Source organism: Artibeus jamaicensis, unplaced genomic scaffold (genome assembly GCF_021234435.1).
Source record: "Artibeus jamaicensis isolate MK-2021 breed Jamaican fruit bat unplaced genomic scaffold, CSHL_Jam_final contig_432, whole genome shotgun sequence".
Lineage (NCBI taxonomy): Eukaryota > Metazoa > Chordata > Mammalia > Chiroptera > Phyllostomidae > Artibeus > Artibeus jamaicensis.
In genome coordinates, this window is record NW_026521828.1 from 14,743,258 (window position 1) to 14,754,957 (window position 11,700).

Genomic DNA, 11,700 nt, shown 5'->3' on the forward strand with positions numbered 1-11,700 from the left:
TGCAAAATTTTTACTTAAGGTTACTTAACACAGCCATTATTCACATAGATGCCTTTTGGCAGGGGCAGGGGATGAGAACTTTTAAGATCTACTCTTTTAGCAACTTTCAAGTATACAATACAGTATGGTTAACCATAGTCATCATGCTATACATTACATCCCCCAAATATATCTTATATTGATCTTATAACTGAAAGTTTGCACCATTAGACCACCCTCACTTATTCCCCCACACATACAACTCTCTGCCCCAGGCAACCAAACACCAATCTACTGTTTCAATCATTCCATTTCTTTTTTTAGATTCCACATGTAAGTGTAGTCATATAGTATTTGTCTTTTTCTGTCTGACTTATTTCACTTAAGGTAATGAATGCTCTTAAGATTCATCCATATTGTCACATATGACAGGATTTTCTTCTTTTTTTTAATGCTGAATTATATTCCAGTATGTTTGTATGTATCCATCTGTGTGAGTGTGTGCGCATATATATATAATCACATTTTTTCTCCATGCATTCATTAATGGGCACTTAGGTTGTTTTCGAGTATTGGCTATGGTAAACAATGTTGCAGTGAATATGGAAGTGCTGATACCTTTTCCAGATAGTGATTTTTATTTCCTTTGGATACACACACAAAAGTAGGATTGCTGGATTATATGGTAACTCTATTATTAACTTTTTTAGGAACCGCCATGCTGTTTTCCATAATGTCTGTAGCAATTTACATTCCCACTAACAGTACACAAGGGTTCTTTTCTTTTCTCCATATCCTTGCCAGCACTTGTTCTTATTGCTCCTCTTCCAATAACAGTCATTCTAATGTGTGAAATGACACGTCACTGGGCTTTTGACTTGTATTTTCCTGATAAATAGTGATGTTGAGCACATTTTCATTGGCTTTTTGTACATCTTCTGTGAAAAAAATGTCTATTCAGGACTTTTGGTCATTTTTTAAATCAGGATGTTTTGTGTTGCTATTGAACTGCATGAGTTTCTTATGTATTTTGGATATTAACCCCTTATCAGATATATTATTTACAAATATTTTCTCCAATTTTGTAGGTTCCCTTTTTATTTTGTTGATTGTTTCAAGACTGTGCTGATTTTAAATATTACATCCTCTTAATCAAAATCACTTAAAATCTCAACTATATTAAGATCTGACATGCAGACTGATTATCCCCGAAAAATGTGATTTAAAAATCCTTTTCATATTCTGAGTGCCTAATTTGTGCCTGGGAAAGATATTTACCATAACTGCCATAATCGGTGTATCACCTATGTTTGAGAAACATGCCCTATCAGTATTTCTCCGTGTTTACATTTACGTCTTTATTGTACAATTTGAAAACACTCTTTCATGTTGGTAAAACTAAAACAAAAACAATAAAAACAGGTGCCAAATCCGTACTGGATTTAATGCACTGCTAAGAAGTAACAGTCTAACATCTCTAGCAATGTAGAGAGATTTTGAAGATTTCCCAACTGCTTTACATACATGTTTCCTCTTCCTACCCTTTGTCCTTTGTTAACTTCTCTGCCTGCCCTCTAATAAGATCCTCTTTGCAGCCAACAGGGTCGCCTGTTTTTGAAGATTAGGAATCTCTTACATCCACACAGTGCTTTTCTTTCATGATCCCCTCATGTTATTATCTCACTGTAACCCTATAAAAGAATTTGGTCAGGGATTATTTTCTTCATATAAAAGAGGAGGAGACTGAGACTCAGGAAACACCATTGACATCATGAAAATATACAAGCTGTTATAGGCTGAGTGGGAACACCAACCAGGTTTGTCTAGCCTCCAACACAGCACTCCCTTGAAGGTGCAATCCACAGCATTACTGCTGTGCCCCAAATCCCAAAGCTTCCACATCAGGCCTAAGGAAATTTACATCTTGCTTATTACAGAGATGCTGAGCAGAAAGAGTCCTTTGATTAACATATAATTCAAATTATATCAATTTATTCTGCTGCATCCCACCTCATGCACAGCAAGAGCCGTATTTCTAAATTTTCTTACAGTGGTGGCTAGGATCCTACCTGAGCTACTGGCCTCTCACCTCTTCTTCTACTGCTTGTTCCTTTGCTCCCTCCACTCCAGCCACTTGGAATTCTTACTTTTCTTTAAATACTCCAGGGATGTTCTTCCCTCAGACCCTTGAATTTACTCTTCCTTCTACCTCAAATATCTTCCCCAAGATTGCCACATGGCTTTCCACCTCACTTCTTCAAGTCATTCTCAGAGGTGACCTTCACAAAGAGAACTTTGTTGAGCACTGTACTTTGAATGATACCCTCTGGCCCACCATTCCCCCCCCCAGCAGCTGTATTTTTTACTTCTAGCACTCATTTTTGAACACAGTGTTAAAAACTTTTTAAAAATTTTATTTTGTTCCTTATTCTATCTATCCCCAATAGAATATAAGCTCCATGAGTCAAGATTTTGCCTCTTATAGTCAATGTTCCTGGCACAATAATGAAAAGTTAGAACAGTGTTTTGCAAAAAGCAGCTGATCAACAAAAAATTGTTGTAATTTATATTAAGTAAAGAAATTAAAATCCTAGAACTTCTACCTATGAACAAGAAAGTAAGGATGCATATGGAACATCCCAGGGACCCTGTGCTTGAGCAGCTCACAATCTTGATGTAGGAAATAAGAGCACTTGATCAACTAACCACAGCATGCTCTGGTAGAATACAGGCACAGATAAAGTAGCTTGGGAAGCAGGACAAAGAGCCATTAATGCTCCCTTGGGAGATCTGAGAAGCCTTCTCAGTGGTAATAATATCTGAGCTGTGATCTTGATGTATGAGAAAGAATGTGGAGACCTGGAGAATGAGAAGTAAGGACAATCCAACCATAGGTGACAGCATAAATCAATGCTCAGATTGTGACAGTGCTTGTTATTCAAAGGTGGCCCTTCGAAAGCTACCTCAGATGGTAAAGCAACAGATATTATTGGGACATGCCCATGCTTGGTCCTTCTAAATGTTACCTCATTCAATCACCATTTGAATCAAGTACAAGAATTAGATATTATCACTCCATTTTGAAATAATGCAACTGAAAAGCTGGAAGTTTAAAGAATCTGCCAAGATTACTCAAATCACTAATGCTAAAGCTTGATCTTGAACAGAAGTCTGTATAAGCTTAAAACTCCTATTTTGTGCTTCAGTACTTTTTCAGTCTATGATAGGATTTCCTTTTGTTATTTTTATTTTTACACTGAGGAGGGAAATTTACTGTATAATATGTGTTAATCAACAAAATGTTTTTTTTCAAAATTCCACTTTGAAAAGTATTAAAATAGTATATGCTCACCATAAGGGGAAACATGAGGCAAAAATGGAAGTATATATATATTTTTTAAAGTTAGCCCCTGGCTCACTAACTTCTCTCTTTCCACATGCCATGATGATCAGAAAGGCCCACAACAAAGAGTGTTTCCTGAGGTCCAGGTCACAGAATGAAGACAATGTGAGGAGATGGCCACATAGCGTGGGTACAAATTAAAAGGCTGCGTGTGGGAGCCCATGAAATTTGGGGTTATTTATTACTACAGCTGGGCAACCTCAGCTCTTCTCAGAGACATAGGTAAAATGAGGAAGGAAAAGAAGTTTTACAAAGTGCAACAATTCCAGTTGAAAAAAAAGAACCACAGGGATCAAGAAATGGCAAAAAATCAATATCATCTTCATGAAAGGGGTGACAGTTAACGTTATCCTAGTCAGGAAGCAGCCAGGAAATAGACACTACTGTAATGCTGAGGTCAGAGGGAAGGTAATATAGTAGTTCCCCCATATCTGGAGGGGATAAGTTCTAAGATCCACAGTGGATGCCTGAAACCACAGAGAATGCCAACCCTATATATGTTATGTTTTATCCTACACATACAACCTATGATAAAGTTTCCTTTATAAATTAGGCCCAATCACCAGTAACAAAATAGAACAATTATAACAATATACTTGAACAAAAGTGATGTGAACATCTTTCAGTCTATTATTTAGTAAAATAAGGTTTACTTGAACACAAGCACTGCCATAACAGTATCGTCAATCCAACACCTGAGAGGGCCCCTGAGTGACTAATGGGTGGGTGACACATACAGTGCAGACACACTGGACAAAGGGACAATTTATATCCTGGGCAGGATTAAGCAGGGCAGAGTGAGACAGCGCAAGACTGAATGGTGTACAACTTAAAACTTGTGAATTATTTATTTCTGGAATTTTTCATTTAGTATTTTTGGACCATGGTTGACTGTGGGTAACTGAAAGTACACAAAGCAAAACAGTGAATGGGGGGACTAGTGTGCACAGAATTGACTCAAGAGGTGACAGAAGACCTAAAAGGTCAAACAGGTGATGGTGAGGCAACCTAGCAACAGATAACAGGAGGAAATCACTTCCCACCTCAGGTGGAAAGAAAGAGAAAAGGGGTGGTGTAACTAGAGTCAGGGACCAGAGTCAGCTGGCAAAAGCCAGAACCAATGCAGACCTGTCCAGCAGGACCTGGCATTTCAGACATGGCACAGGCACTTCCAGAGACTTCTGCCAAATAGAGAAGGAGAGTAGGCCAAATTCTGGCTTTCTACTCTTTTCCTACCACCTATCTTCTGCCTGGGACTCCTGGAGGCAGAATGGGGGCCAAGAGTCAGATAACCTGGGAACCTAAGAAAGTCAACCTGCAGGGGTCAGCTTCATGCCCTTGTCTTCCCTCAACACAGAACAGAGTAGAGGAAGGATGGAGAATGGACTGGAGGGCAAAGATCCTGAGACTGGCATTAGATCAGGTCTGAAAGCATACTATGGCAGACATTCTGGGTGGGGAAAAAACTTGATTTTTCATTGACACATAAAAATGTTGAGAGCAAAAAGATTTAGCTATCTTTTCAGAATGGCTGGGGCTAGAGCCCAGGTGAAAAAAGGGATATTGATGAGACTAGACATGGAAGCAAAAGCCAGTCCACAAAAAACCTGGCATTCAACACTAAGAAGCTCAAAATCTGTTTCATAGGTGATTGTATATAACCGAACTTATGTTTTGAAAAGAAAATTTTGGCATCATGGTAGATGGTAGCATGGAGGTCAGAACCCATTATTATGCCAGAGACTGACATAGTAAAAGCCTAGTTTGGTATAAGGGTCAGTGAACAACCCTACAGTAACTACAAATGTAATAGAAACTCACTTTCTGGTGGTGTAGGCTCCAAACCAATTGTGAGGTTTGTGAGGACCTGTGTTCTCAGACAATACTTTGAAAATTCTTTTCTGTTTCATGTTTTAAAATTTCTTTAGAAGTAGGGGGATAGAAGCACAAGGGGTCTGGAAACTCCATCAGAAGAAGATCAGTTGCAGAAGACTGATATTTTTAACTTAGAGGTAGGGCATCATTATGTCTTGATTGAAATGTGAGTTACCTTTATAAAGACAGGCTCTCTAGAGTTTATGACCCAAGAAAAAAATTATCTAGTTAAGAGCCCCCTTCTGAATAGAGCCCCCAGATATAACAATAGGACAAACTGAATCTACTCATTGCTTTATTTATTCTTTCCAGGAGTCACTACGTTTTAGGATGTACCGAGTTTCAGCCAGGGAGGAGGGGACCGCAATTCTCCTTCCACTCTCACTTTATCCTGCCGTTACACCAAATGTGATAGGGCATCCTGAAAGGCAGAAGGACAGGAATACGAATAAGAGCGGCTTACATGTAACTGGCACATTTCCAGAACAAGTCACCCTCCTAGTTAGCCACCATTCTGCTGATTGGAAAACAGATGCTCGGAGGGTTAAGTCCAGTCCAGAATCCCAAAGCTGGGAAATGGCAGAGTCACAGCTAGAACACAGGTCTGTCATTCAACTACTCCTACTAAAAATGTAAGCATTGTGCTTTCCTTAAGAGTCTGGAACACACAGACCTTATATGAGCAGTCAGTCAAGGGGAAATACATATTCACAAAGGAGAAGGTGAGGAGGGGAAGTGTAGTGGGCAGCATAGGCATTCAGGGTTGCTGAACCCGCCCTTTCACCAACTTCCCCACAAGCTGTATTTACCAGCAGTTTCTTCACAGCCTCAGCGGCCTCTGGGGTCAGCTCATTCACACTCTTCCTTAGCGCTTCCAGAAGGTGCTCAACAGAAATGCCCAGAGTTTTCAGAAGGAGCTTTAAAGGATCCAGGGTAAGCATGTCCAGAGGTAAAGGCAAGGCATCATTGACAGGAAGTGGCAACTTGTTGATGAGGAAGGCTGTAGCTGCAGAGTAATGGGGAAATCAAGTGAAACGGGAAAATGCACTCCTGTCTGTGACCTCATTACCTTCCACTCTGTCCATGAACAGCTCCATTCCAGCCACAGTCATCTTGGGCCTCTGCACCTGCTGTCCCATCTCTCTAAAACTTTCTTTCTTCAGATAGCCACATGTTTTTCTTCTGCACATTATTTGGTTTCTCCTCCAATGTTGCATTCTCAGAGAGTACCTAAAATGGCACTCCTGTAACCCTCTATCTTTGTTCTTCTTACCATTACCTTGAATATTAATTTGTTTGCCTTTATCCTCTCACTAGAAAGTAGGCTCCATGAGAATGAGGAACTTAGGTTTCACTCACCTCATGCCTAGTGCAACCTACCACACCTTGCCACCCAGTAAGCACTCAAGAGACACTATGACTGACTGCACAGGGATGCATTTTGCACATGGCTATATCTACAACTCATGCACTCACAACAAAAGTAGAAATGCCTTAAGGGATCTCCACCTGGGGACATGGATGGACCCAGGCACGGCCCAGGAACTGTTCCCAACCAATTTAACTCAATGCCACAAAAATAATTGAGAACTGATTCTGTACCAGTTGGTATAGCAACCTAGAAGAGTAAGACAAGAATACTCTATTCAGGGAACTCACAGGACAATAAAGACCTGTGTATGCCACGGTGCAGCCTAAGCTGTGCTAACACTGTGGACAAAGCTCTATGGAAACACAGAAGAAGGAATGACTAATTCTAATGTGGGAGAGTGATATAAGGATCTTTCCAGAAGCCAGAATTCTGTCTTGGGGTAAATGTCAGGATCACAAGGTAAACAAGGTAACAGCATTTAAAAGAGAACAAAGTTAATAAAGGCACTGAGATATTAAGATAAAAGTGCATACACAGTATGGGAAGTCTTCTGTCCAGAATGGTTGGAGTTCAGAATTACACTGGGGTGTGCTGAGGAGGGATAAAGAAAGTAAAGCTGCAAAATTTAGGGTAGGTCAGATTTTTCAAAGCCTCAAATGGCATACTAATGAGTTTGAGGTGTTTTTATTTTTCCTGAGGGCAATGGAGAACTATCGAGGCTTTTATATGACAAAACTGCATTTTATATCTTCAGTTTTAGAAAGGTAACTTTCACATAGAAAATGAATCAGCATACAATATAAAGAATGGAAAAGTATGTAAGACATATAAATGTTACTGCAGATATATAAACACACATGTGCATGATCATACATATAAGAATACATATCCTCCTACCAGCTAAGATGCTATCATAGTTCATTTTCCTTTGAAATCTGTTTCATTGATCATTTAGATTATGAAAGGTGAGCCTGTTCACCTCTCTCATCTTCATCTTCCACCACCAGTTTTCCCTCCAAAGTTCTCTTCCAAAGGGGCAGGATCGATTTCCCTCCATTGAGCTTTCAGTGGCCACCTCTGCCAACAGATATTTGTCCCTGCACACTAACGAACAACAAAATAGCTGAAATGGATGAAGTTACAAATTTGTCAAAAATTCTATATAAACACAAGACCAAGTTGCCAAGGTGGGTGGGGGCAGCACCTAGTTTTTCATAATTCATCTCCTTATATCAAGTACTTCAGTGATTGTCTTCCCTGTGAGCACTTACAATTTCTGGGGAAAAGTCCTCAAAGCTTTCTGTGCTTTGAGTGAGCAGTGACCCAGATGCAACCAAATATCTTTCTGGTGGTTAAATGACTCTCTCTAAAAAGAATTGATCATTGTTTTCCAAGAAGCCAGCTCCTATAATAGTTTGCCCCTCATTTCTTGCACAGAACTCTAGATGAGTATCATTGTGTTGGCTTCTGCAGAATTCTTAGCTCCCACGCCACACTATCTGCGCCCTGAGAAACACTATTTATGTCTGATTCATGTCTGAATCTTCTGGTGCTTATCCAATGATCTATAGGTTGTAGCCATTCATATATGGCCACTGAGTATGTGTACAGATAAATGCAGCTATGTCTGGAAACCTGACTGATTAGAGATGACAGCAAGAATGATGCCCCCTAGTTTCAAAGGCATAAAGAAATGAAGTTGCAAAGTCAGATTTTGAATAAAGATTAAGGAAGACAAGGAAAACTATGGTGAACAATGTCCGACAGCTAACCTTTGTTCACTCTCAGTGGGAGTTGGCTAACTTCTTATGTGAGATGAACTAGGGTTGTTAAGTTAGAGCTCAGATTGTAGGGGTCAGTGAGGTACATCTGAAATCTCTTCCAACCTTACCATTCTGTGGTTCCAAAACTACCTGTACCATATTCCACTGGGAGCCTACACTCACTGGTTGCATTCCTATTACCAGAAAAGTAGAGAAATATATGTTCCAAGACACTTACCAGAGTAACTGCATATGCCAATGGTCACCAGCAGAAGCACAGCGACCAGCTTCATGACAGGCTTTCTGTGATATTTACCAGGAGTTTAAAAAGTGAACCCACCGAGCCAGGGGTTCTGCTTGTGGCACCAAGTGTTAACAGCTGCTTTTGTGGCCAAATATATTTATACACCTGAAGGCCACCACAGCAAAGGAGAGCATGAAGGTCATGTTTCCTCATTAAACAAATTGGAGGATTTTCCGCTTTCCCTCAGGTTCCCACAAGAAACAAAGCCCTGACTTCAAGCATTATCAAGGACCTCTTGCTCAAGCCCTTGCAGAGACCATGGAGACACCAGGGGGAGGCAAAGAGCTCTAAGGATCCTTCACTATTCTTTAAGGTTTAAACAATATTGAAAAAGAAGGGAAGGTTTTACACTGGCATTCGAAGGAGTGAAAGTTCCATTGAATTCCTCCAGCTTTGTATTTCTTTCAAGTTGGGAGACTCACACTACCCAACGAGATGTCAATCCAGTTGTGGAAGAATCTGGAGGTCCCATTGGCTCTGGTATAACACAGACTCAGCTGAATGGCACATAGCCCCATACTTCTTACATCCACCCATCCCAACCAGACTCACTCATCTACCATGGCAAGGTCCTTCATATTTTCTAGTACCTCAGGGCATGCCTTCTATGGGCTCTCATGAAGAAGAATAGGCTCAGGATCTAAAATCAAAATGCCTATTTCAAAAACCTGAGATTTGATTTTTACTCTTTGTGTAATCTTGGATTTTTATAGACATATTTTATGTATAGTATCAGTCCCCTCATCTAAAATAGGGACACTAAGAGCAGGACAGTCCCAAAGATGTGACCCTAAGAAAATATTTTTTCGCAAGACTCTGTCTAGATAAACAGGTGGAGTCACCAAAATATCCACTTTAGAACCATCTGGCAGTTCAACTCCTTGCAATCATGTGAAAAAAAATGCTGTGCTGGCCACAGAAACAATCTGATGGATACGCCAGGAGGACCCAGAATGACCCTATGTGTGAGCCCAAGCCTTGGAATTCTCTGGGGAACCTGATGCCTCACATGTAAGGAAGAGAGGACAAAAAACCTCGAAGGAAGACTTCTGCCAAGATGGAGGCGTAGGTGGAAACACTTTGCTTCCTCACACAACCAAATACAGAAACAACAAAGTTTTAACAACAATAAATGCAACCAAACCACACAGAAAATTGAACAATACAGAGTCCAAAAACAACCAACCGCTCAGCTAAACCAGTGAGGGGGTGAAGCCAGCAGCGGAGCAGGTCAAGCAAAAAAGATCCCCCAACCCCAGCAGCCAGCAGGCAGCCAAGAGAGCTGATCCCAAGTGCAGGGTAGCTACCGGTGGACCCAGGGAAGGTGCAGCGCGGCGGCTGTCTGTCTGCAGTCCTACATTTGCATGCAGATAAACCCGTGAAGAGACGAGCATTGAGACAGACCGCTCAGGCCCCAGCGCATGGCAGCGCTCAGATGAACAGGCGGGCCTCCAGCAGAGGCGGAGCGGGAGAGGACCGCCATTTGCTCCCTCTCTGACCCCGCCCCCACATACAGTGTCAGAAACCAGCGACCTGGGTGGCCCTACCCTGGTGAACACCTAAGGTGCCTCTCCTCATAAGTAACAGGCACAAACAGATCAAAACATGGCTCAAGAACAACTCAGAGCTCCAGAGCTAATAAATCTAAGCGATGAAGAAATAGCCAAACTTTCAGATGCACAGTTCAAAACACTGGTGATCAGGATGCTCACAGAACTGGTTGATTTTAGTCACAAATTAGAGGAACATATGAAGGCTAAACTAATTGAAATGAATGGAAATGCACAGGAAACCAATAGTAATGGAAAGGAAACTGGGACTCAAATCAAGGGAGTAGACCAGAAGGAAGGAAAAAATGACCAAACAGAAAAGGATGAAGAAACAAGAATTCAAAAAAATGAGGAGAGGGTTAGGAATCACCAGAACATCTTTAAACGCTCCAACATCCGAATTATAGGAATACTAGAAGAAAAAGAGGAACAGTCATGAGTGGAAACCTTATTTGAACAAATAATAAAAGAGAATTTCCCATTCTGGCAAAGGAAATAGACTTCCAGGAAATCCAGGAAGCTCAGAGAGTCCTAAAGAAGTTGGACCCAAGAAGGAACACACCAAGGCACATCATCATTACATTAGCCAATATTAAAATGAAGGAGAGAATCCTAGAAGCAGCAAGAGACAAGAGGGCAGTCACCCACAAAGGAGTTCCCATCAGATTGTCAGCGGATTTCTCAAAAGAGACCTTACAGGCAAGTAGAGGCTGGGAAGAAGTATTCCAAGTCATGAAATCCAAAGACCTACAACCAAGATTGCTCTATCCAGCAAAGCTTTCATTTAGAATGAAAGGGCAGATAAGGTGCTTCTCAGATAAGATCAAGTTCAGAAGAGTTCATCATCACCAAGCCCTTATTATACGAAATGTTAAAGGGACTTATCTAAGAAAAAGAAGATAAAAAATATGAACAATGAAAGGACAGCAAACTCTCAGTTATTAAGAACCACACCTAAAACAAAAGCAAATTAAGAGAACAGCTAGATCAGGAGTGAACCATAGAAATGATGATCACATGGAGGGTTAGCAACAGGGGAGTGAGAGAAGGAGAAGGGGGAGAAGGTACAAAAATAAGTAGCATAGACAGTAGATAAAATAGTAGGGGAATTATAGAATCTAAAGGACTTGAGACACATGTTCATAAACTAAAGGGGGGAATGGTGGGGGAGGGGTGTGCAGGGTGGAGGGGAATGAAGGGGGGAATAGAACAAATGTAATGGCATAATCAATAAAATAAAAAATATATTTAAAAAAACCTTGAAGTAGAGAAGTGGGGGTCGAGACTCCCTGACTGAATGGCATGCCTGGCCCCACCACCAAAGAGGGACTCCACATACTCTGAGGAACATATGCCTAGGCACAGCTCCTGTAAGATGCAAGGTCAGGAGCGGGGGTCCAGATTGAGGTTGTGGTACTGGTATGAGGATTTAATAAAACTATGTTGACAAACTA

The 11,700-nt window shown here is 40.9% G+C and overlaps 1 protein-coding gene across 1 annotated transcript; it reads right to left on the minus strand.

Moving 5' to 3' along the window:
- Nucleotides 1-5,654: 5,654 nt before the first annotated feature.
- Nucleotides 5,655-8,685, minus strand: SCGB3A2 (secretoglobin family 3A member 2). Its single transcript, XM_037161858.2, has 3 exons — nucleotides 8,631-8,685; nucleotides 6,067-6,263; nucleotides 5,655-5,678 (listed from the first exon to the last, which is right to left on the minus strand). Exons 1-3 carry the CDS (start codon nucleotides 8,683-8,685, stop codon nucleotides 5,655-5,657), a joined length of 276 nt encoding a protein of 91 aa, XP_037017753.2.
- Nucleotides 8,686-11,700: the final 3,015 nt, after the last annotated feature.

What these genes read in the sequence shown, in the direction of transcription:
- SCGB3A2 (XM_037161858.2), bottom strand. Translation starts at nt 8,685, where the DNA reads ATGAAGCTGGTCGCTGTGCTTCTGCTGGTGACCATTGGCATATGCAGT. An exon ending in TGGCATATGCAGTTACTCTG is followed by an intron (nt 6,264 to 8,630) that starts GTAAGTGTCTTG and finishes ATTACTCTGCAG; the next exon opens with CTACAGCCTTCCTCATCAAC. An exon ending in AGGCTGTGAAGAAACTGCTG is followed by an intron (nt 5,679 to 6,066) that starts GTAAATACAGCT and finishes TCTGCCTTTCAG; the next exon opens with GATGCCCTATCACATTTGGT.